This window comes from Macrobrachium nipponense, chromosome 48 (assembly GCF_015104395.2).
Source record: "Macrobrachium nipponense isolate FS-2020 chromosome 48, ASM1510439v2, whole genome shotgun sequence".
NCBI lineage: Eukaryota > Metazoa > Arthropoda > Malacostraca > Decapoda > Palaemonidae > Macrobrachium > Macrobrachium nipponense.
Window position 1 is genome coordinate 21,109,508 of NC_087223.1, and position 24,929 is coordinate 21,134,436.

General features: G+C 38.7%; 1 protein-coding gene across 1 annotated transcript in view; it reads right to left on the bottom strand.

Annotated features, from left to right (window-relative positions):
• Positions 1-426: 426 nt before the first annotated feature.
• LOC135205115 (probable G-protein coupled receptor Mth-like 1) overlaps positions 427-24,929 on the bottom strand; it is a 33,433-nt gene continuing 8,930 nt past the window's right edge. The window contains exons 2-8 of the mRNA XM_064235463.1: positions 14,401-15,574; positions 13,790-13,868; positions 7,622-7,705; positions 6,690-6,781; positions 5,176-5,386; positions 4,349-4,438; positions 427-2,092 (exon numbers count right to left, since the gene is read on the bottom strand). Coding sequence (XP_064091533.1) covers positions 1,810-2,092; positions 4,349-4,438; positions 5,176-5,386; positions 6,690-6,781; positions 7,622-7,705; positions 13,790-13,868; positions 14,401-15,574 — 2,013 coding nt within the window. The 3' untranslated portion in view covers positions 427-1,809. The remainder of the gene's footprint in view (positions 2,093-4,348; positions 4,439-5,175; positions 5,387-6,689; positions 6,782-7,621; positions 7,706-13,789; positions 13,869-14,400; positions 15,575-24,929) is intronic.

Consider the following 24,929-nt stretch of genomic DNA (forward strand, 5'->3'; position numbering starts at 1 on the left):
CATGAACCACTATGCTGCTACAATAGCCATAGATGTTTCGAGAAAAAATTATTCATAAGTCATATCTTTGAAGAATTAGCAATCTATTACGATTTGCATTTGCAGTGGGGATTTTTTGGGGTCTGGGCGAGGTTGGGGACAGAGATTCGAAGTTGGGGGTGGACGTCTGGTCACCCTAGGTATGACCTGTTTATTTTGCCCCTGCATACTATACAGTAGGACACTGTACATTATGCTACAGACTTTCCATAGATTCAGGAAGATCTCCTTACGTGGAATCCTTTTAGAGTCCCCAGGAACGACTCCTTACGTGGAATCCTTTGAGTCCCCAGGAACAACTCCTGACATGGAATCCTTTGGGAGTCTCCTGAGATATGACTCAGTATCCCTTTTTCAAAATCCTTGGTCTGAATAACAACAACAAAAGCAGCTTTTTGTCCATATATATTTATTTCACATATGATAACAATTAACAAAAGCTATAAATATAAGCATGAACTAATACAGGATGACTGATGTATCTGACAGGCCCCTTGTAACCTCATAAAGGGAATTTCGTGCGGATATGAACATACTACACATGTACAAGTATACATACACATTAGGGGTGGATGACATCATCGTTGGGACGCTGGCTGATTTTTAGAAGTCAGTCAAACAATCAGCACACACACACACTCACATACACACACAGACACACACACACACACACAAACACACCACGCGTGTCTATGTCAGCAAAGCCCTCAATATAAATCTATTAAGTAAAAATACAAAGTCGAACGCATAATAAGTTACAGAAGTTTGTGCATTTGCCAAATTTACATTTCATAAGTATATCACCGAAGACCTCATATCACTTTAAAAAATATATATATATTTTTTTGGGGGGTTCATTTTCGTTTGCATCTGTTTTTCCATGGTCACCATTTATATGTGGGAAGTTTCAAATGTCAATTCTGATTCGACTGGATTAATTATTATTGGTGATTCTGCTCTGGAAATCGGGTAATGTCGTTAAATAGAAAATAAACGAACTGAAATTTTGTAATGTCATATATATATGTACAGTAGGTCCTCGACTTACGGCATTGGATCCGTTCCGGCACCGCGCCATAAGTTGATTTCTGCCGTAAGTCTGTGTTTCGCCTTTAAGGCCGCCATAACTTGATGTCGCATCAAGTTACAGCACCGTAAGAGCCATTAACTTGATGCCTATTCTTGCCGTTAGCACCGTAACTTGACGCAACGGCAAGTTACAGTGCTGTAAAACAGAGTAAGATCGAATCCGCCGTAAGCCGGTGACGCACTGTATAATCTTTCCTCATAAACTTTGATGTCCTTATTTTTCACAATTTCCGATGGCACGTCATCAACACTATATTATAGCATTTGGGTATTGCGTGGTCCACTTCTCACTATCCAGGACCGTCACTGATATGGAAAGCCAATTGGGGGAACACCAAGAGGATTAATGGCATTTGTAATCTGTATTACTTTTGTAATCTGTGCTTTTCATTTCTTGCCAATGTTTCCTCTCGATCTGCAGGAACGTCCAGAATCAGACCCAAGATTTGACAATGCAAAGTTTGACATCTCTGTTTCGAGATACAACAGTTTTAAGATTATAGAAATGACTCGTTCAAAGCGTCTTCTCTCTCTCCCTCTGGCCCCTTGCTTGCCAATTCTTAAGTCCGTCCCATTTTTAGAAAAATCATAAGAAGCAAGCGTTTTATTTGCTCAAAAAAAAAGAAAATTGCAAACTTCGAGTAAGAGCATTTCGCCGCGCTGATCCATAATCTACTTGTTTCAAGTCGCCGTGGGATCCGAAGGCTTGATGTTCTCCGACAGCTCCGAGAACTCCGAGGATATGGACAGCTCCTTGTCCAGTCCTGTGCAGTCGTCCTGGTTGCCGCTCTTGCCTCCCTTCCTGAGGACGCCCCTGAGTTTCCTGAAGACGTTCTTGACGGGCCTGAAGACGGAGTAGAGGCGCGGGTGACGGGCCTTCAGGACCTTGAGGTTTCTCCTGTTCGTCAGGAAGATGAAAAAGATGAACAGGCCTTGTAGGCTGTTCAGGATGTCCGTCAGAGCCCTGGGAAAACATTAAATGGGTTTATAATTCTGTTATTTCCAGCAATGGATGTTAAATTGCACCATTTCACTTATTAAAAAAGTCAAAAGTATAGAAAGGGACTATTGTAAGGTTAGTTTTGAATGGAATATCAGTTGACATACAACTAGTATTTTTATTGATATATAACATGCTGGCTATGTATTGTAGGTTTTAAACTTCATACAAGGGAAATAAATTTAAATTTAATTTACACAGTAAATTTTACTCTTACAACATTTACAAGTCCCAAGCAGGTGTACTTCACTCTGCAAGAGGCCTGGAGGTAAACCCATTTATTACTTATCGACTCAAACAGCTGTTTTCCTAAGTATAGGTACGTTCTGTCAGTGAGTTTCTTTTAGAAAATTCTGTTAGGTATATCGTAAGATTAAAGCTGATCTTTCCATTGTAAACTATCTTAATCTTGACCCAGTGGGCACAGCTTGGCCCACTAGCATAGGTTGTACTGCACGCCTTCAATTGTATGCTTCACCTTAGTTCCTGAAGAACTGTATTTGTGGTAGTTGAATGCCATAGCTTTGAGAAATTAACAGATTCCTACTCAAGATGCCAGTGGGTTCAGGCAGCTGGAGTTTCTGAGAGACACTGGAAATGGGTCTTTTTTTGGGTTGTTTCATTCTCCCTTGGAGGTTGGCTGGAAGATATTCAGTGGTAAATGGTAATTTTTTCTCTGGCTCTCATTACTAGCTGGGGTCTTCTTCCTCTTTCCCACCGTTATCCCTACATTAAGGGATCGGTTGCCTGATGCACCTTCTCCTCCACTGCCTTCTATCAAAGGCATCATCAGGCATGGTGTATTGTTTGGCAAAGGGGGTTTTTACGACCGCATGCCCTTGCTGTCATCAACCGAAATTATTGGCAGTGGGCCTAACCTTTTACTAAAAAAGTATGACTGCAAGGCAGCCGTTTCCACAGTTATTGGCAGTGGACCTGCTTTTACTAAAAAAGTAAGTCTGCAAGGCAGCAGCTGTCCTTTTAGTCACCTTTTACGACACACAGGACCAACGGCGGTAGTATTCTTAACCCCCTACCACAGTATTCTTACTCCCCTAGGTGGGGTCTTGATTACAGTTTATTCATAAACATCCATGATGTTGGAACTATTAATTGTTGACAGCTCATTTATAGTCTTCCACAAAAATACCCATCTCGTACTGCAGAAATACCCTTCCTGGCACACACACGCAGGCAAACACTTCTGCTTGGAAGTGGTTATTGTTAAGGACAGAGAGACTCTCTCCTATGGACCCAGAAATCCCCAATCTGTGAGATATACCTTGATGAGGTATCACTGACCAATAGGACTGATCAGGTGCTTGAAGATCTTGCACCTGTTTTCTGTGAAAGAGAGCTACTACTACTTGCTCTCATGATGGAAGTGGGTGGGAATAAGGCCTTCCCTTTTTTTCAGAGGTCTTAAAAGAGGAAATAAAGTCCTTTACTATGGTTTGCAGCAACTCCTCCAGTGTAGGAAGATGTCTAAATGCTAAAAGATAGAACAGCAAGCTTGCAAGTATGCCATTACTGTACCTGGACAGATTAAAGTCACTTTTAACCAAACTTGGGTACCAACACTCCGTAACAGGAGAGTGCAGCCACACAAGAGTGGAGAGATTGATTCCAGAGCATCTTCTAACAGTGAAGACATCAAGGGACGCTTGAAATTACCACACAGATCCAAACAATATGGTCTCTGAGGAAACCTTGACAGCATTGAAAAGGAAAATGAGGACAGAGTTGCTCCTTTAAGACCTTTACGAAAAATTCTCTCCATCATCTGTTCGTTGTTTTCATGTTCCTTGGAATAGTGCCACATGCCGCAGAGATGGAAGGCTTAGACAAATGTTAAATATAACCTCACATATTCACTACAGAATCAGGACCACTCAAACTATACAGAAATCTACTGGAGTTGTTTACAGTGCCATAGAAACCAGAATGGCATCTCGCAACGTCACGAAAACAAACACAACCGGAGACCTAGAGCGGAACAACTCATGATAACTCAGTGACTCTAGACTTGTGGCAGCTAAACAAGGGCAGCTGGGCAACCAACAAGGTAGACAGCAGTTCAAGGAAACAGGAACAATAGAACAAAGAAAATGTCAGTGGCACTGAAGAAAAAAGGAATCTTGCCAAAAGAGAACAAAGACGTCTTCTTATTTTGAGATTTTGCTTTGAGAGAGAGAGAGAGAGAGAGAGAGAGAGACTCACCAGATCTCTGCTGGCGGGATCTTCCATGAAAGGACCTCTGTAATCCAGCTGAAGCACATCAGAGACAGAAGCAGGAATTTGTGCTTGAATCTGAAAAAAAAGAAGAAATTAAAAAAACTATCACATTCTGGTGTAAAAAAATAAAAAATAACACTTACAGAAACATAAAAATTTTGACTATTTTTCAGTAACAATTTCAAAACAAGTTCCAAAAAATCATATTTAGAGGATATAAAAAATTTGACATTTGTTATAAAAATTTACAATTACAATGCAGGTTCGAGATTACTGATATGAAAAAGCTTGTATAAAAATGTGAATTTATCATACATATCATGAATTTCTTATAAATTATTATGAATTTGACTAGAGAAGAGCCACTATTACAGAGAGAGAGAGAAAGAGAGAGAGATCAGCTGACAATGACCATAACTCAGAACTGGCGAGTTGCATCAGCTGTTCTTGGTGTTGTGAGATATCTTGCTAAACTCACACAGACAGAGCCAGAAGTTGGTGTTCAATAAATCAACAAATAGATAAACATACAGGAAATGGGCTAAACAAAGTAACAAGTGGAAAACATGACAGGAACTTGGGTGAACAAACTAAAACGTAGAAAACACATACAGCAGGTTGGGTCAACAAAACAGGTACAAAAGCACATAGAATGGAGAAACTCAAATAAGGAACATAACAGAACACAAATAAAAACAAGAAAAAAATTCCAAAGAACAGATTACAGAATTCAGGCCAAAAGGCCAAGCACAGGGACCCTAAGAGGTCTGTCAAACCCTGACAGGGGACACTGTCAACAATAGAGAACTCACTCAGCAAAGTTCTTCCTCGTCTGCTTCTGTCTGTCGTATTCGATGGGGGGCTGGGACCCCTGGGGGGTCTCGTTCTTGGCCTTCATGGCCAGCCCCAGGGCCCCCTGCTCGATTTGCATGTAGTTGTATGTTGTGGAGATGATGAGGGCTATGTTGCACAGGAAGAGGGCGGCGATGGGGCCGTAGAAATACACAAACAGTTCCATGTCACCTGTGGATGGTAGGGATTGGGTCAGAGTTCACCTTTCATTCGAATCGTCTACTCATATTGTTTCGCTTACTCGGGGAGTAAGCCTACAGACTACTTTGTTATAGTTGTTATTATTCCTGCTGTTGTTATTCTTATTAGGGGGTAGGAAAGGTCTACGGAAAAGCCTTAAAAAATGGTCTGAAAAAGATGTTTCGCATTGACTTAAAGATACAGGAATTTGGGGATAGGAGAATATGTTACTTATATATTTTTGCTTACTCGGAGAGTAAGCCTTACAGACTACTTTGTTATAGTTGCTGTTGTTATATTATTGTTCTTGTTGGGGGTTAGGAAAGGTCTATGTAAGAGCCTAAAAAGGTCTGAAAAAGGTGTTTTACATTGAGTTAAAGATACAGGAATTTGAGGATGGGATAATTGGTTACTTATATTTTTTTGCTTACTCGAAGGGTAAGCCTACAGACTACTTAGTTATAGTTGTTGTTGTTATTATTATTGTTCTTCTTGGTTGGGGGGTGGGAAAGCCCTATGGAAGAGTCTAAAAATGTCTGAAAAAAATGTTTTGCATTGAGTTAAAGATACAGGAATTTGATGATAAATTCTCAAGATTGTACACATTCCTGGTCCTATTGTAAACGTTCGTGTATCTTGTAACCCTGGCGGTTGGGAATGTGAGAGATTGTTTCAACCCATCTTGGTGTCCTAGAAAAATATAATGTATGTCAATATATATATAGATTTGTCATATATATATATATATAAATATATATATAGATTCTTAAATATCCTACACAAACACGTATTCAGCTTTCTGTTTCAACTTGAATATACCTAATGACTGGGAGACAGTTACAAGAAGTTACAAGGATTAGAATGTCTCAAAGACTTGTTAGTCCATCCTAAGAGGAGATATCGTGTGCTCACTTAATCTGTAGGAGCAGGTTTTACTGTGCATTCACAGTGTCCTCCTAATGATTTTGTTTAGCTTTCTTTTAAACTCTTCCACACTGTTGCTGTTTACAACTTCTGGTGGCAGTTTATTCCACGTTAAACATATCTTGTATATGAAGAAGTTCCCACAATGGGATGTGTTGTATCTCTTCAGTTCTAGTTTCCATCCATTACCTCTTGTTTGGTTTTCGTTTAATGTAAATAGGTTGGAATGTATTGTTGACACAGCGCGTTTTGCAAATAACCGTCTTGACGAGGAAAGAGAGAGAGAGAGAGAGAGAGGAGGAGAGAGAGAGAGAGAGAGAGAGAGAGAGAGGGGGGCGGGGCGTGGGGTGGTTTGGGGGTTGATACGTACCATGGAACCAACACCTAGATATGCCAATGGCAGGTACGACGACGCCTGGTGTACCAATGGGTACCGTCGCGTGGATTATCAACGTGACCAGCCTACAAGGAGAAAGTACTGTTATTAAATAAACACACACACATATTATATATATATATTTCTGACTGAAATCCTGATCAGCTTGTACCAACTGGGCAACCCCCAACCCCCACAACACACAGGTCACAAAATGAAGAGAGGTTGGAGCCTGGGTTCGATGTCGGAGTGGGTGTTAGAGAAATTCGTCTCTGTTAGAACGTGATTGTGGGTTTGATTACTTTTATAGATAGATAGATAGATAGATAGATAGATAGATAGATAGATAGATAGATAGATAGATAAAGGAGCTAATAAGCGGAGAGAGAGAGAGAGAGAGAGAGAGAGAGAGAGAGAGAGAGAGAGAGAGAGAGAGAGACTGCACTTCACTTTCACACCCGACGACACGAATTATATTCACGGATCAGGTGAAAGTTGACTGAAATCACTTGCATTCACTGAGCATTCAATATTCACTATAAGTCACGGAAGATTCACGATTCAGTAATTTCCAAAAAGAAAAAAAAATTACGAAAATCTGTCACTATATAACTTTTACTGGAGTGTTGACAATCTGCTGTGATAGTTTCATCAGCAGTCAGTCATATCTTATTCTCCGAACAGACAATTCAACTTGTATTTGAATAGCTTTCTCTTACTCTTATATCTTTACTGATTCATTTAATCATTGTTTACTCTGCTACAGGTTTTTCTAGCCCTGTCATCTGTAATATTCCTTGGAAGCTTAAAGAATTTCAAGGTAGTGGGCCCCCTTTTTCATGGGGGGGGGGGTGCTTGTTCCTTATGAATAGGGGTGGTTTACCTTCTGAATAATAATAATCAATAATAATAATAAATCAACTTACCCTATAAGGACTGGTCCACCAAATCCGAAAGCAACGTAGGCCATGGGATGCAATGGTACATAGGCTCTGAACTCCTTGAGACTCCTGTAATAATAATAATAATAATAATAATAATAATAATAATAATAATAATAATAATAATAATATAATAATAATAATAATAATAATAATAATAATAATAATAATAATAATAATAATAATAATAATAATAATAATAATAATAATATAATAATAATAATAGTGCCTAAAGAAAGCATCACAACGTCTTTAAACACCTGGTTTAGATAATGATTTAAAAGTAATAGTTTATTATAATATATATATATATCACATATACATATACATATATATATATATATATATATATATATATATAATATATATATCTATATATATATATATATATATATAATACATTATATAATATATATAATATAATATAATATATATATAAATATATATATTATTATATATATATATATATATATATATCACTCCCATCACCTCCTATACTGGATTAGTATCATACCTATATAGCTACCTGTCGAACCGCCCACCGCCCAACCAACCCCTGGCCAATCACACCAGCGTAAGTGATTCTACATCCGTTATTTTGCACCTCTCTCTCTCTCTCTCTCTCTCTCTATCTCTCTCTCTCCTCTCTCTCTCTCTCTCTCTCCTCTTACTCACCTGCCAACAAGAAAGGAAAATACTTTAGACCTATTATTGTGAACGAGATGAATTATGTTAAAGAAATAATAGTTTATAATGCGAATATTTCAGACCATAATGTCATAGAATTAACAGTTCATTCCAAAGCAAGTGAAAATAGAGATAAGCAAGAAATGAAAAAGTGGGAAGGATATGGAAAATACAACTTCTAAAGTAAAAATATAAAATGGTCAGAAATTAATGAAGAATTAAACAAAGATTGGGATAACATTTTCGTAAGTGATGACATAAGGGTAAAATACGGAGATATTATATAAAATATTGGAGAAAATAGTGGAAAAATATATACCGAAGAAGAAAAGTAAACATCATTCATGCATACCAAGAGACAGAAGGATCTTGTTCCAGAAAATCAGAAAGTGGAAAAAAGGTCTTGCAAAAGAAAAAAATGCATGGAAAGTTATAGAACTAAAAAGTAAGATAGAAAATGCAGAACAAAAGATTATACAATCAAAAGAAAATGAAAAACGGGACTTGGAAGAAAAAACCCTATTAAATATCAAGCAAAACCCCAAGCTATTATACTCATATGCGAAGAAGATGAATAAAAGAAGAATAGAAATAGGCCCTCTGAGAATTGAAGGGAGATTAACGAATGAAAAAAAGGAAATTTGCAACATACTGGCAGAACGATATAAGAGAGAATTCACCCCTAGAATAGATAATGAAGATAATGATATAGAAGTAAGGGATGAAAATAGTGAATATTTAGCTGACATAGATATTAATGAAGCTGATATTGTGCAGGCTATTAATGAAATTAAAAATGGAGCTGCTGCAGGGCCTGATGGAATTCCTGCTATTTTGTTAAAGAAAGTAGTTCATTCTATCGCAAAGCCACTTGCAATATTATTAAGACAAAGTGTAGATACAGGCAAGATTTATGATGAGCACAAATTAGCATATATTACCCCTACTTTCAAAAGTGGATCAAGACTAGAGGCAAGTAATTATAGGCTGTGAGTCTAACATCACATATTATGAAAGTGTATGAAAGGGTAATGAAGAAAAATATTATGAAACATTTAAATAAAAAATAATTTGTTTAATAAAGGACAACATGGTTTCGTACCCGGAAAAAGTACACAAACCCAACTGTTAGTCCACCGTGAGAACATATTCAAAAATATGAAAAGCGGAAATGAAACAGATGTGGTTTATATAGACTTTGCAAAAGCTTTTGATAAAGTAGACCATAATATATTAGCGAAGAAAATTAGAAAACACAATATCGTGGATAAAGTAGGAAGATGGTTAAAAGAATTTTTACACAACAGAAAACAGATAGTTATTGCAAACGACGAGAAATCGGATGAAGTCAAGGTAATATCCGGTGTGCCGCAAGGTACGGTGTTAGCTGCAATACTGTTTGTTATTATGATTGAAGACATAGACAATAATGTGAAGGATTCGGTAGTGAGTAGTTTCGCAGATGACACAAGAATAAGTAGAGAAATTACTTGTGATGAAGATAGGAACGCTCTACAAAGAGTCCTTAACAAAGTATATGATTGGGCAGAGGTAAATAGGATGGTATTTAACTCTGATAAATTTGAATCAATAAATTATGGAGACAGAGAAAGAAAGCTATATGCATATAAGGGACCTAATAATGAGACCATCACAAATAAGGAAGCAGTTAAAGACCTTGGTGTGATGATGAATAGGAACATGTTATGCAATGATCAAATAGCAACTCTGTTGGCAAAATGTAAAGCAAAAATGGGAATGTTGTTACGGCACTTCAAAACAAGAAAAGCTGAACACATGATTATGCTTTATAAAACATATGTTCGTAGTCCACTTGAATATTGCAATATGATATGGTACCCACACTATCAAAAGGATATTGCACAAATAGAGAGTGTACAAAGGTCCTTTACAGCTAGAATAGAAGAAGTTAAGGACCTAGACTACTGGGAAAGACTACAATTCTTAAAATTATATAGTCTAGAAAGGAGAAGAGAACGCTACATGATAATTCAGGCATGGAAACAGATAGAGGGAATAGCAGAAAATATCATGGAACTAAAAATATCAGAAAGAGCAAGCAGAGGTAGATTAATAGTGCCCAAAACTATACCAGGAAAAATAAGGAAAGCACACAGGACATTAATCCACTACGCACCAGCATCGATAATGCAGCGTCTATTCAATGCGTTGCCAGCTCATCTGAGGAATATATCAGGAGTGAGCGTAGATGTGTTTAAGAATAAACTCGACAAATATCTAAACTGCATCCCAGACCATCCAAGATTGGAAGATGCAAAATATACCGGAAGATGTACTAGCAACTCTCTGGTAGACATTAGAGGTGCCTCACACTGAGGGACCTGGGGCAACCCGAACAAGATGTAAGGTCTGTAAGGTAAGGTCTCTCTCTCTCTCATGTGCTTGTGTCAACTGAGGCATGATCGTTGTAACTCGTGCACGAAAGAAATCATAAAATCAGACTAAAAATGCCACCGAATCTAAAAAACATTTTGAAAAAATACCAAATATCTATATAAAACAGTAGTGTGATCCATAAAAAAAGAAAGGTATATATATATTTCCAACAACAGCTACCATAATTGAGATAATAGCGATGACTCAGCAACTTCTGGTAGATAGTGGGAACTAGACGCATTGTCAGAGTCTCACCGGAGAGAGAGAGAGAGAGAGAGAGAGAGAGAGAGAGAGAGAGAGAGAGAGAGAGAGAGGGAGAGAGAGAGAGAGAGATTCTACCAGTTCTTTGTATAATAATGTTGTTAAGTTTACCTTTCGCGGGCCACTGAGTCTAACGTGAATTCCGAGGAAGAGGAATTTGCAGCCCGAGAGAGAGAGAGAGAGAGAGAGAGAGAGAGAGAGAGAGAGAGAGAGAGAGAGAGAGAAAATGTCTGGTTATCAATAATAATAATAATAATAATAATAATACCGTCATAACGTAGCCAACGTACAGGAATAGCGTGTAGGTGTGTGTATATCAAAGACAACAGTATTCCAGGAATCCAGATATTCCAGGAATTCCAACTGCACATTGTCCTTCGAGCCTTACCCTAACAGATAGCGAGCGAATTTCACTCATTATTATTATTATTATTATTATTATTATTATTATTATTATTATTATTATTATTATTATTACGTAACCAGCAAACGGCAGCATTATGAGTCTAGGGCTCTGGGCCGATGGTACGTCGATGAACCATCGTCCAGCTCAACGGTTTTAAAACCGCTTTCTAACTTTCTCCTTAACGATATTATATATATATATATATATTATATATTATATATATATTATATATCTATATATAGATATATTATATATAATATATATATAGTGTGTGTGTGTGTGTGTGGAGAGAGAGAGAGAGAGAGAGAGAGAGAGAGAGAGAGTTCGGATCCGGATCAATGTTCTTAACTTTCTCACTTCTTTTAAGAGTCGGATACGGTTGAATGTTACGGTCATGCGTAAGAAATGTCTTTTTTTTAAATACATTCCCTTGATACATGATTGCAGAGCGGAAGTATGATAGTACTAGCCCTAGTATAGTTCCAGTTTGCAAAGGCGATACATATTCCATCAGCTCGCCGGTTTCCAAAGAGTTCCAGAGAGACCTTCAATTGCCTTCCAGCGGTTACCTCTTACTTACCGGTTCCAGAGCCTGTATAGTCTTTTTTTTTCCTAGTCGTTGGCAGGGTGTCACCGGCTCGAGAGAGAGAGAGAGAGAGAGAGAGAGAGAGAGAGAGAGTGTCTGAAGGTGCTAGCTTGATAGTTTCCCAGTAGGTTTTTTAGGGTGTGTGAGGGTGATAGCCTTATAGGAGAGAGAGAGAGAGAGAGAGAGAGATGAGGAGAGAGAGACGATGAGAGGAGATAGGAGAGAGAGAGAGAGAGAGAGTTGCTGCAGCAGTCTTCACCCGCTGGTTCGTCCGAGCCGGTTTTAACAGCTTTGCTGCAAACGAGAGAGTAACAGCGAGCAATAATAACAGCGCCAAAGCCGAGAGTTTGTCTCCTTCCGGTTGTGACCCAGAAACCGAGATGAGTCGTTACAAATCACTTAGAAGAGATTTCAGAGAACGAAGCAGATAGTATTCTAGGCGTAGTTTTCTAGTTTATTTTCAAATTTTTCCCCCATCTTTCCCCCGAGTCTTCCACAAAGACGTGTTTTTTAAATCTGGCCAACAACGACTCTCGATCAAGAAAGTGTCCTTTCCATTCTCTTTGTCTGCAGAGGTATTGGACAGGCATGGAAACCCAGCCCATGCTCGTCTGACAGACGCCTTTGCACCAAACCAGCCATCAATCATGTTTATATCATCTAACACAAGCTTAAAATCTCGTCATAAAGGTGTTCTAATAATCTCAAAGCTATTCTGTCTCGGACATTCCACTGAGAGGGTCAGAGATGTGTATTTCTAGTGATAGAAGTTCACTCTCGACGTGGTTCGGAAGTCACGTATAAAGCCGTTGGTCCCGTTGCTGAATAACCATACTGGTTCCATGCAACGTAAAAGCACCATGCAAACAAACAAAATCAAGCTATTCTGTATCATAAATCTTTACTATGAACACATTGTGGCTCGGTCAATGATACCACGACCTTTTCCTGGGCCTAAATTGACCACGTAAAAGCTTTTTTCCCTCTACTCGTAAACTTTCCTCACAACTGCTTCATAATATACACTAAAGACACTCGATTCACACACCCTAGTTCTTGTCTGAAGCCACATACACAGCTTGTACCTTACAAGTCATTCTGTGGTATGTATTTTCAGTCAGTATTCTACCATAAACCTTTCCTGGTACACTGAAAATAATGCTATGCTTTAGTAATTCATACATCCACCCCTTATCACCTTTTCCTTTATGTGATCCGTCCTCACATATTCTGGATAGTTACTAAGTTACTTAGGTTCTTTACAAGTTAGTGACCCCCGTGAGTTTTAACCCGAGATGTATCCACCTAAGTAACCACCCCCTTAAAACCCTTGGTGCTCACAATCTAGGAAAGATCGATTACTTAACCGCACCATCACTGCAATAGTGCAGCGTCTTGACTTGTAAAATCACTGCACCTTTCTATTCTGTGACAGTATGATTTTCCCTCTTACATCCCCTATTCGAGGTGCATTACTGGTAGTCAAAGATCTTCAAGAAATATTTCCACAAGACTCAAAAATCTTACCCCTACCTACCAACTACGCAGTCCCTATTTGATCTCGATCTACCTTTGCGTTTAAACCACTCAGCACAACCAGTCTTCATAAAAAAATACTTTCAGTCCACTTAGGGAATCGTGCAACACTAGGAATACTATTAAGACCATTTGATAACATTGGCTAAAATCCCTCCTAGCAAATTGAATCAATTGTACGTAAGTTAGCAGCTGTATAATTAGACTATACTGACTTACGGTATCCATATAAAGCAAAACTGCTTGACAGTTCACTGACCTTATCTTGTTTTCGATGTCAAAGCACATGACACTCAGCCAGAAGAATGTGGACAGGAAGCCGAACTGCATGATGAGGGCTGCAAAGTAGACAAAATATATTAGAATATTTCTTGCTGTTATACCTTTGCTGAGAGGTATTTAAAAAATAATACTGCTGGTTTTTTTGTTGACTCAGTCTGACTGTTAGTGGGACTGAAAGGTGATAACCTGACTCTAATAGTACAACTTGGTAAATATTATTATTATTATTATTATTATTATTATTATTATTATTATTCAGGAGATGAGCAATATTCATATGGAACAAGCCCACTGACTCGAAATTCAAGCTTCCAAAGGATATTATTATGGTGCTCACTAGAAAGAAGTAGCAGAAGAGATCAGTCATTCAAAAAGAAGGAATATATTAACAAGTTAATAAATAACTATATAAAAATGTAAGTAAATGATTAAAGTTCCGGGAGAATTGTTATAGTAGAAATGCGATGTGCCTTGCTTGAACCTTTGGGGTTCCAGTGGCACAAGATAAAAAATGTTAATTAAGATATTAAATTCTTTAAAATTACCAGACTTGGCAACAGAAAAAGTGACAGAAACGCTTCTCCTTACCTACTCCCACACATCCTCCAGGAGTGAGTCTGGTGTGGTATATATTGAGGCTGAATGTAGACGCGTAGGCCAGCATAAGAGACAGCACATAAGCCAGCTGGTGCCACCCTCCCTGCTTCATCAGAACAGGCGCCAGGAGGTAGAATCCCACCGTGATGGCCAGGAAGACGAGGGAGATCACGTGACACACGGGGAAGATGATCATGCGGGCCTTCATCCAGGCGCTGACCTCGTAACCACCCCAGCATATGAGGGCCCTCATGGTCTGGGTTCCCTGGGAGGCGAATGTGTCCATACAGTACTCGTTGGGCGACAGGGAATCTTCGCCAATGACCCAGTTGCCCTTTGAGTCAATTATGGTGTTGTTGACCTCCACGACATGTATGGCACAGGGCGGCCGGCCGTACACGACTTCGTATTTGTCGAGGCTCTCCGAAACGGGAGGCTCGAAGTTGCTCTTTGCATACGGCAGGCAGCGGTAGTGGTCCACGCTCATGATTTCGCCAGGCTTACAGCACTTGCGGATGCAGGTGTCCGTGTCGCACTTCTCGGGACGTCGTTGCTCGGGGAGAGTGTAACAGAAGTTGGTGAAATACTCCATTGTGCCGTCGATGCTCTGTATCCCGTCGATGCAGAAGTCCGGACAGAAGTGAAACTCGGACTTCCCATTGCGTACGTGTGTGTACCATCGGTAAGCCAACCCGTTAGCGAGTGCCAACAGGTATGACCCGTTAATATCTAGAGCGACAGTCCTCATGACCTGCCCGTTGCCACACGTGGGACTATGAATCTGATTCCTAATGACTGGCCAGGTGATAGGCTCCCCACCTCTTGGGTCTGCCTTGATTGGTGGGTACAAGTGAGGAGGAGATGGCCCAGTCTGACACGTACCATTCCTGAACACTTGATCGGGCGGACAGCATCTCGGAACAACTGGATGAGGGATGCAGGCCTTCATTCTCCATGACAGGCTGCCTTCCTCGTCCAAGAAGTGGTCGATACAGTAGTCATTAATGCGAAGGCCTACCAGGTGAGCGGCTCCTTCGGTTAGGACGATGTCGCCCCGGTTCCTCAGGTAGAAGGTGCCTTTCGGGAAGACCATCTGCCTGTGTGTGACATTGTTGGAGCAGTCCAGGTCTTGGACTCTAACGCGGAAGTTGGACACTGGAGTCTCCTGAAAAGTCAATAGAATAAGGTTAATGTAATGGAGTGTACAAGCTGGAATTAATATCTTAAAGCTACAAAAAATTTGGTTAACATTGGACGTCCTAGGAAACTCAAGGCATATAAAAAGACTTCCTAAGTTTGGCCACACTCACTGAACGAGAAGCGCTTAATAAAGAGGACTTGAGCCAAGTTCCAAAGAGGTAGATTCACTTTTGGATGTCAACAACCTAACCTCAAATGCGTTGTTGTACCTTCAATATTTTTTAGTGTACAGACTGGAAAACTGCTTAGCTTGGTATTCACACCAAAAGACTGTATATCAAAACTGTTCCTGTTATAGTAACGCACAGTAATCAACAGGTCTTGGCGGCTTGTAGGGCTGCCATCTTACTTGAAGGCATGAATTTACTAACTTTAATCTATTTTGAGTCTATGAAGAGTTACTCCAACCAACGCTTGTGCTTGTGCAAGTTTGCGTCAACAGAATGCTGACGACACTTGACAGATACATCCTCCAGCTGAGTCAGGTCTGAAGATTTGTCGCTTGTGGACAATCACATTACTACAAATTATAGAAGTACCCGCTTTAAAAAATGCTTTATTTGTTACACATATTGGCACTATATGCACATTGGCAGTTTATGAAGGTCATTCCAGATTACTCAGTTTTGTGACTTTTTTTTTTTTACCTTTCAAGTCCCAAGGACTATGCCTCAAGGTTCATCTCTGCTCCCAGTGTGGACCCAAATGGACCTGGCAGACTTACATCCACTTAGAAGTATTTCAAGTGGCTTAGCTGAGTTATGCTGATAACTTAAGTGACTTATGATTCTAGAAAATATAAACACGAACCATTTCATACCAATGGGGACCCAGAAGGTCGGTCACTAGCTGGGTATGTACACATCAGGTCACGTGTTGTCTCGTTGGGGATCTGGGTCGACGTTTATTGTCCAAATTCATTCTCTCTCTCTCTCTCTCTCTCTCTCTCTCTCTCTCTCTCTCTCTCTTAGATTATATTGTATTAAAAACAAAAATTTCAACTGACTGAATTCATTCAGTTTCAAGATATTGTTAACGAAGAATAGTATTCTCTCTCTCTCTCTCTCTCTCTATTATATTATTTTGAGTTAATACAAAAATTTCTCTCTCTCTCTTAGATTATCTTGAGTGAATACAAAAATTTCAACTGTCTGAATTCATTCAGTGTCTTTATATTGTTAACAAAGAATAGTATTCTCTCTCTCTCTCTTTCTCTATTAGATTATTTTGAGTTAATACAAAACTTTCAGCTGACTGAATTCATTCATTGTCTATAGATTGTTAACAAAGAATAATATCCTCTCTCTCTCTCTCTCTCTCTATTAGATTATTTTGAGTTAATACAAAAATTTACACGGACTGAATTAATTCAGTGTCTAGATATTGTTAACAAAGAATAGTATCCTCTCTCTCTCTCTCTCTCTCTCTCTGTATTAGATTATATTGTGTTAAAAACAAAAATTTCTATTGTCTGAATTCATTCAGTGTCTAGATATTGTTAACAAAGAATAGTATTCTCTCTCTCTATTACATTATTTTGAGTTAATACAAAAATTTCAACTGACTGAATTCATTCAGTGTCTATATATTGTTAACAAAGAATAGTATTCTCTCTCTCTCTTAGATTATTTTGAGTTAATACAAAAATTTCAATTTTCTGAATTCATTCAGTGTCTATATATTGTTTACAAAGAATAGCATCCACTCGCTCTCTCTCTCTCTCTGTATTAGATTATATTGTGTTAAAAACAAAAATTTCTATTGTCTGAATTCATTCAGTGTCTAGATATTGTTAACAAAGAATAGTATTCTCTATCTCTCTCTCTCTATTAGATTATTTTGAGTTAATACAAACATTTCAACTGACTGAATTAATTCAGTGTCTATATATTGTTAACAAAGAATAGTATTATCTCTCTCTCTCTTAGATTATTTTGTGTTTAAAACAAAAATTTCAATTGTCTGAATTAATTCAGTGTCTAGATATTGCTAACAAAGAATAGTATTTTTTTTCTCTCTCTCTATTAGATTATTTTGAGTTAATACAAAAATTTCAACTGACTGAATTCATTCAGTGTCTATATATTAACAAAGAATAGTATTCTCTCTCTTAGATTATTTTGAGTTAATTCAAAAATTTCAACTGACTGAATTCATTCAGTGCCTATATATTGTTAACAAAGAATAGCATCCGCTCTCTCTCTCTCTATTAGATTATTTTGTTAAAAACTAAAATTTCAATTGTCTGAATTCATTCAGTGTCAAGATATTGTTAACGAAGAATAGTATTCTCTCTCTCTCTCTATTAGATTATTTTGTGTTAAAAACAAAAATTTCAATTGTCTGAATTCATTCAGTGTCTAGATATTGCTAATAAAGAATAGTATCCACTTTCTCTCTCTCTCTCTCTCTCTCTCTCTCTCTCTCTTTCTCTCTCTCTCTCATATAGGTAGACACTCAACCTCAATATACACAAAAGGGACACTAATATTATTGCAGGTCGGTGCCCCGAAATCACAGAGTGCGGGCATCTTACATATACCCGCCTGGGCATTCTTGAGGGTATTGATTGATTGGCTAGTCAAGCAAATCGTGACTGACAGAAAGCAAATCACTGAGAGAGGAATTCCTGATTGGAAATCAGGATCTGCGCGAGCGCGCGCGTGTGTGTGTTGGGGATTATTAGGGGGGTGGGGGTTTAGCCCAAATCCTTCTGCCGTCATTATGAATATCGTTTTATTTTTTATTTTTTGGTCCCCGTAGTGCCGTCAGTGCACCTCACGCGGCGGACTGTAGACATTCCATAATGTTCCGTAGGCCCCCCTAGCTACAACACCTTTCATTCCTTTTACTGTACCTCCTTTCATATTCTTTCTCTCTTCCATCTGCCTCTCCTCAACCTTCCTTCATAACTGTTGCAAAGGCAATAGCTTTGAGGTTTTTCTATCAATATAACTGTTTCAGCGCAGAATGACCTCATAGGTCCCAGTGCTTGGCCTTTGGTTTAAATCCTATATAATATATTCTGTTCTTCGATTATTTCTGAAGGTTACTGTTGACCGAAACTGCGGCCATAAAGAGAGAGAGAGAGAGAAGAGAGGAGACCTCGAGAGAGAGAGACGAGCCGAGACGACGATGAGAAGAGAGAGAGAGAGAGAGTCTGTCATTGATTAAACGAACTTGCCCTGGGCTCAGAGCTATTAAGGAAATGAAAAAAAAAGAGATAAAAAATATACGAATTACGAAGCGCATATTCTTTGGAAGCTTAAAGAATTTCAAGTCGGTGGCATATTTTGGTCTTGTTCCAATTGGATAGGTTTCATCTAAATAAAATAATAATAATAATAATAATAATAATAATAATAATAATAATAAAAGGCTAAGAAGCAAGAAAACAAGGGAGGAACTCAACGAGAAATACAAAGTACAAGAGAGGGGACTAAACAACACAATAGAAGATGTAAAACAGAAGCTTAAGGCCAAAGCACATAAGATCCAACGGTACATGAACAGGAATAAGGGATACCAACAGAACAAACTATTCGGAACCAACCAGAAAAGACTATACAGCCAACTAAGAGGGGAAGACAACCACCCAGAAATTCCTGAAGCCGAACCAAGTAAGAGACTCTGGGAAAACATATGGAGCAATCCGGTATCACACAACAAACATGCAACATGGCTCCAGGAAGTCAAGGAAGAATAAAACAAAGATTCACAGAGATCACGACAGACACAGTCAGACACCAACTAAAGAAAATGCCAAACTGGAAAGCCCCAGGTCCCGATGAAGTCCATGGATACTGGCTCAAAAACTTCAAGGCCCTACACCCACGAATAGCAGAACAACTCCAGCATTGTATCTCAAATCACCAAGCACCCAAATGGATGACCACAGGAAGAACATCCTTAGTACAAAAAGACAAGAGTAAGGGAAATATAGCCAGTAACTACAGGCCTATCACCTGCCTACCAATAATGTGGAAGTTACTAACAGGTATCATCAGTGAAAGGCTATACAACTACCTAAAGGAGACAAACACCATCCCCACCAACAGAAAGGCTGCAGAAGGAAGTGTAGGGGCACAAAAGACCAGCTCCTCATAGACAAAATGGTAATGAAGAACAGTAGGAGAAGGAAAACCAACCTAAGCATGGCATGGATAGACTATAAGAAAGCCTTCGACATGATACCACACACATGGCTAATAGAATGCCTGAAAATATATGGGGCAGAGGAAAATACCATCAGCTTCCTCAAAAATACAATGCGCAACTGGAATACAATACTTACAAGCTCTGGAATAAGACTAGCAGAGGTTAATATCAGGAGAGGGATCTTCCAGGGCGACTCACTGTCCCCACTACTCTTCGTAGTAGCCATGATTCCCTTGACGAAAGTACTACAGAAGATGGATGCCGGGTACCAACTCAAGAAAAGAGGCAACAGAATCAACCATCTGATGTTCATGGACGACATCAAGCTGTATGGTAAGAGCATCAAGGAAATAGATACCCTAATCCAGACTGTAAGGATTGTATCTGGGGACATCAGGATGGAGTTTGGAATAGAAAAAATGCGCCTTAGTCAACATACAAAAAGGCAAAGTAACGAGAACTGAAGGGATAAAGCTACCAGATGGGAGCAATATCAAACACATAGATGAGACAGGATACAAATACCTGGGAATAATGGAAGGAGGAGATATAAAACACCAAGAGATGAAGGACACGATCAGGAAAGAATATATGCAGAGACTCAAGGCGATACTCAAGTCAAAACTCAACGCCGGAAATATGATAAAAGCCATAAACACATGGGCAGTGCCAGTAATCAGATACAGCGCAGGAATAGTGGAATGGACGAAGGCAGAACTCCGCAGCATAGATCAGAAAACCAGGAAACATATGACAATACACAAAGCACTACACCCAAGAGCAAATACGGACAGAATATACATAACACGAAAGGAAGGAGGGAGAGGACTACTCAGTATAGAGGACTGCGTCAACATCGAAAACAGAGCACTGGGGTCATATCTGAAAACCAGTGAAGACGAGTGGCTAAAGAGTGCATGGGAAGAAGGACTAATAAAAGCAGACGAAAGACCAGAAATATACAGAGACAGGAGAAAGACAGAAAGAACAGAGGACTGGCACAACAAACCAATGCACGGACAATACATGAGACAGACTAAAGAACTAGCCAGCGATGACAATTGGCAATGGCTACAGAGGGGAGAGCTAAAGAAGGAAACAGAAGGAATGATAACAGCGGCACAAGATCAGGCCCTAAGAACCAGATATGTTCAAAGTACGATAGACGGAAATAACATCTCTCCCATATGTAGGAAGTGCAATACGAAAAGTGAAACCATAAACCACATAGCAAGTGAATGCCCGGCACTTGCACAGAACCAGTACAAAAAGAGGCATGATTCAGTAGCAAAAGCCCTCCACTGGAGCCTGTGCAAGAAACATCAGCTACCTTGCAGTAATAAGTGGTACGAGCACCAACCTGAGGAGTGATAGAAAAACGATCAAGCAAAGATCCTCTGGGACTATGGTATCAGAACGGATAGGGTGATACGTGCAAACAGACCAGACGTGACGTTGATTGACAAGGTCAAGAAGAAAGTATCACTCATTGATGTCGCAATACCATGGGACACCAGAGTTGAAGGAAAGAGAGGAAAAAGGGAAAAATTGGATAAGTATCAAGATCTGAAATAGAAATAAGAAGGATATGGGATATACTAGTGGAAATCGTACCCATAATCATAGGAGCACTAGGCACGATCCCAAGATCCCTGAAAAGGAATCTAGAAAAACTAGAGGCTGAAGTAGCTCCGGGCCTCATGCAGAAGAGTGTGATCCTAGAAACGGCACACATAGTAAGAAGAGTGATGGACTCCTAAGGAGGCAGGATGCAACCCGGAACCCCACACTATAAATACCACCCAGTCGAATTGGAGGACTGTGATAGAGCAAAAAAAAAAAAAAAAAAAAAAAAAAAAAAAAAAAAAAAATAATTGTGATCAGACCTGGCCACTCCAGTCAGTAAAATGAGCAGCTGAATTATATATATATATTCGTATAGTAGAATAACCCACAAATTAGATGGTGAGTAAAATACTACACCTAAGCTACAAGATCCTCCTTCAAATAGGTGTTGGATGTAGACAGTAATTCATAACTGTGTGCAAATGAAGAGAGATGGCTGGGGGAAGACAGAATAGGTGTGCCAGAAACGATTAGCAGAATGAAGGCCAGTCACCATGGGCCCTAATCAAACAAAGAATGAGTAATTAGTCAACTGTGGTGAATTGGAGCATCCAGCAATGTCTTGTGTGGCCGCGGGTTTCGATTCTCGGCCATTCCATTTAGGAGTGAGAGATGTGTATTTCTGGTGATAGAAGTTCACTCTCGACGTGGTTCGGAAGTCACGTTAAGCTGTTGGTCCCGTTGCTGAATAACCATACTGGTTCCATACAACGTAAAAAAACCATACAAACAAACAAGCAATGTCTTGACAGAGATCTGGATATCACCCTCTGGATAAGACGTTCGCTTAAGTAAATAATAACTATATAATCTAGCCACGTACCTCCCTCCTCTAGGAGATGTATAAATAACAAATAAAAATAATCTTCTTCAATCTTTGCCTTAAGAATTCACACCTAGTCGTTACTTATGTAGGTTAGCTGGCTGCTAGCATGTTTTTAAGATTGGCTAGTCATTCGATGCTTGTACCGTTATGCTCAACCCATAAGCTGAGAGAGAGAGAGAGAGAGAGAGAGAGAGAGAGAGAGAGAGAGAGAGAGAGAGAGAGAGGATGCTATTCTCTGTTAACAATATCTAGACACTGAATGAATTCAGTCAGTTGAAATTTTTGTATTACACAAAATAATCTAATAGAGAGAGAGAGAGAGAGAGAGAGAGAGAGAGAGAGAGAGAGAGAGAGAGAGAGAGAGGATGCTATTCTCTGTTAACAATATCTAGACACGAATGAATTCAGTCAACTGAAATTTTTTGTTTCATGAACACAAAATAATCTAATAGAGAGAGAGAGAGAGAGAGAGAGAAGAGAGATTGAGACGAGAGAGAGAGAGAGAGAGAGAGAGAGAGAGAGCTTATGATAGTGCTAGCTTAATAGTTACCTGCAAGATTTTTTGGGGGGGGAATGAGGGTGGTAGCCTTATTAAGAGAGAGCCAAAAACAATGACGTGAATATCAATAATTTTAATATCCGCAATGAATTCAAATGGGCTTCATAGCTCAGCCACTAATAAAAGGACTTGAACAGATCTCGAGTGCTTCGTAAACCTTACAATTTTACACTCACGAGTTAATGTAAACGTTGAAAAAACATATCCGAAGGGAATGTTTACACATCAGACACCACCACTAGGCATTTTGGTAAACATGGCCGCCCCCCACCAGCTAGCTACGTCCCAAAACGGAAAAGGTATTTTATTACTCATTTTTTTTTGTCTCTGGTCATGACAGCTAGTCACTTTAACAGGGTTGGGAGGGCTGTCATGGCGGCGAATTGTATTCACTGTTAAAAAAAAAGAAAAAAAAAAACAAAAAACAATGACACTGTCAAAAATGACGTTAGCATTAGTAGGTTGCGTTGGTAAACGGGAAAAAAAAGAATTGTCCATCTCTGAGACCCGTCCCATGTTGTCGATTCATTTCGTTTATTTCTGCCTGTTTGAACTTCGCCAGGTGTCTTATTTCGCTATGTCTTTAAAATATCAAATGCTGTATAGATACTGAGGTGCTTGGGAGCATCTCATTCCGTCAAGCAAGCCACGATTAGATGATAATCTTGTCAGCAGACAATAGTGACATACATCTACCAGGAATATCATATAATTACCACACTGACAGACCAGCTATTCAACTTGCAAATATCAAATTTATAGAACAACAGACATATATATTCCAGAAAACCACTGATCAAAATTCCCTAATTTAGCAGAGGGAGATGGTGATTTTGTCAGCAGACAATAGTGACATACATCTGCCAAGAATATCATATAACTACCACACTGACAGACTAGCTACTCAACTATAAAATATCAAATTTATAAAACAGCAGAAATAGATACACATCCTATAAACCACTGCTCAAAATTCCCCAATTTACCAGATATCTATGAGAGCAACTGTTATTGTAAAACCCACGTCAATTCGACCAACAGTTTTGTATAGGCACCAAACCAGAATTTGCATAACTTACATTTAAGTCATCATATGTTAACACGGTGGCCCTCTTTGGTGTTGTTATGGAGGTAATAAACTTCTACAATATTAACTGATAAGTGACAATTAGTAATTACAATATGTACTGAACTTTAGTAGTCTGGAGAGTCATCGAAAGTCATCGAGCCTTTCATGGATGTTCGTTGGTATATAATAAACCATTTTGATGAGCACATATTACTGGTTCATTAACCTATTTTATAAGTAAACATAAGTGGGTAATAAACCTGTTTGCTAGGTAGTCTTTGACAAGTACTAAAAATGTTTACTATAGCCTTTTATTTATAGGTACCAAAACCTACTCAAAATGTATATAGCCTTTTATTTATAGGTACCAAACCTACTAAAAACGTATATATAGCCTTTTATTTATAGGGACGAAAACCTACTGAAAATGTGTATAGCCTTTTATTTATAGGTACCAAAACCTACTGAAAATGTTTTATAGGTACCAAAACATACTCAAAATATATATAGCCTTTTATTTATAGGTACCAAAACCTACTTAAAATGTGTATAGCCTTTTATTTATAGGTACCAAAACCTACTCAAAATGTATATAGCCTTTTATTCATAGGTACCAAAACCTACTCAAAATGTATATAATCTTTTATTTATAGGAACCAAAACCTACTAGAAATGTATTTAGCCTTTTATTTATAGGTACCAAAACCTACTAAAAACGTTTATATAGACTTTTATTTATAGGTAACAAACCTACTTAAAAAATATATAGCCTTTTATTTATAGGTACCAACACCTACTAAAAACCTATATATAGCCATTCATTTATAGGTACCGTGTAAATAGCTTTTCATTTATAGGTACCAACACCACCTAAAATCGTATATATAGCCATTCATTTATAGTTACACAAAAACCAAAAGTATAAACAATCACCAATCCCTAAACTTCTTTATAGGCACCAAAACCTACGTATACAATCAACAACTCTTTTAATATGTTCCAAACTTCTATAAACAAAACAAAACAAAAAACGTTCGAGAGCGATTTATACCCTTTGGCACAGAACCTCCAAACCTCCTATT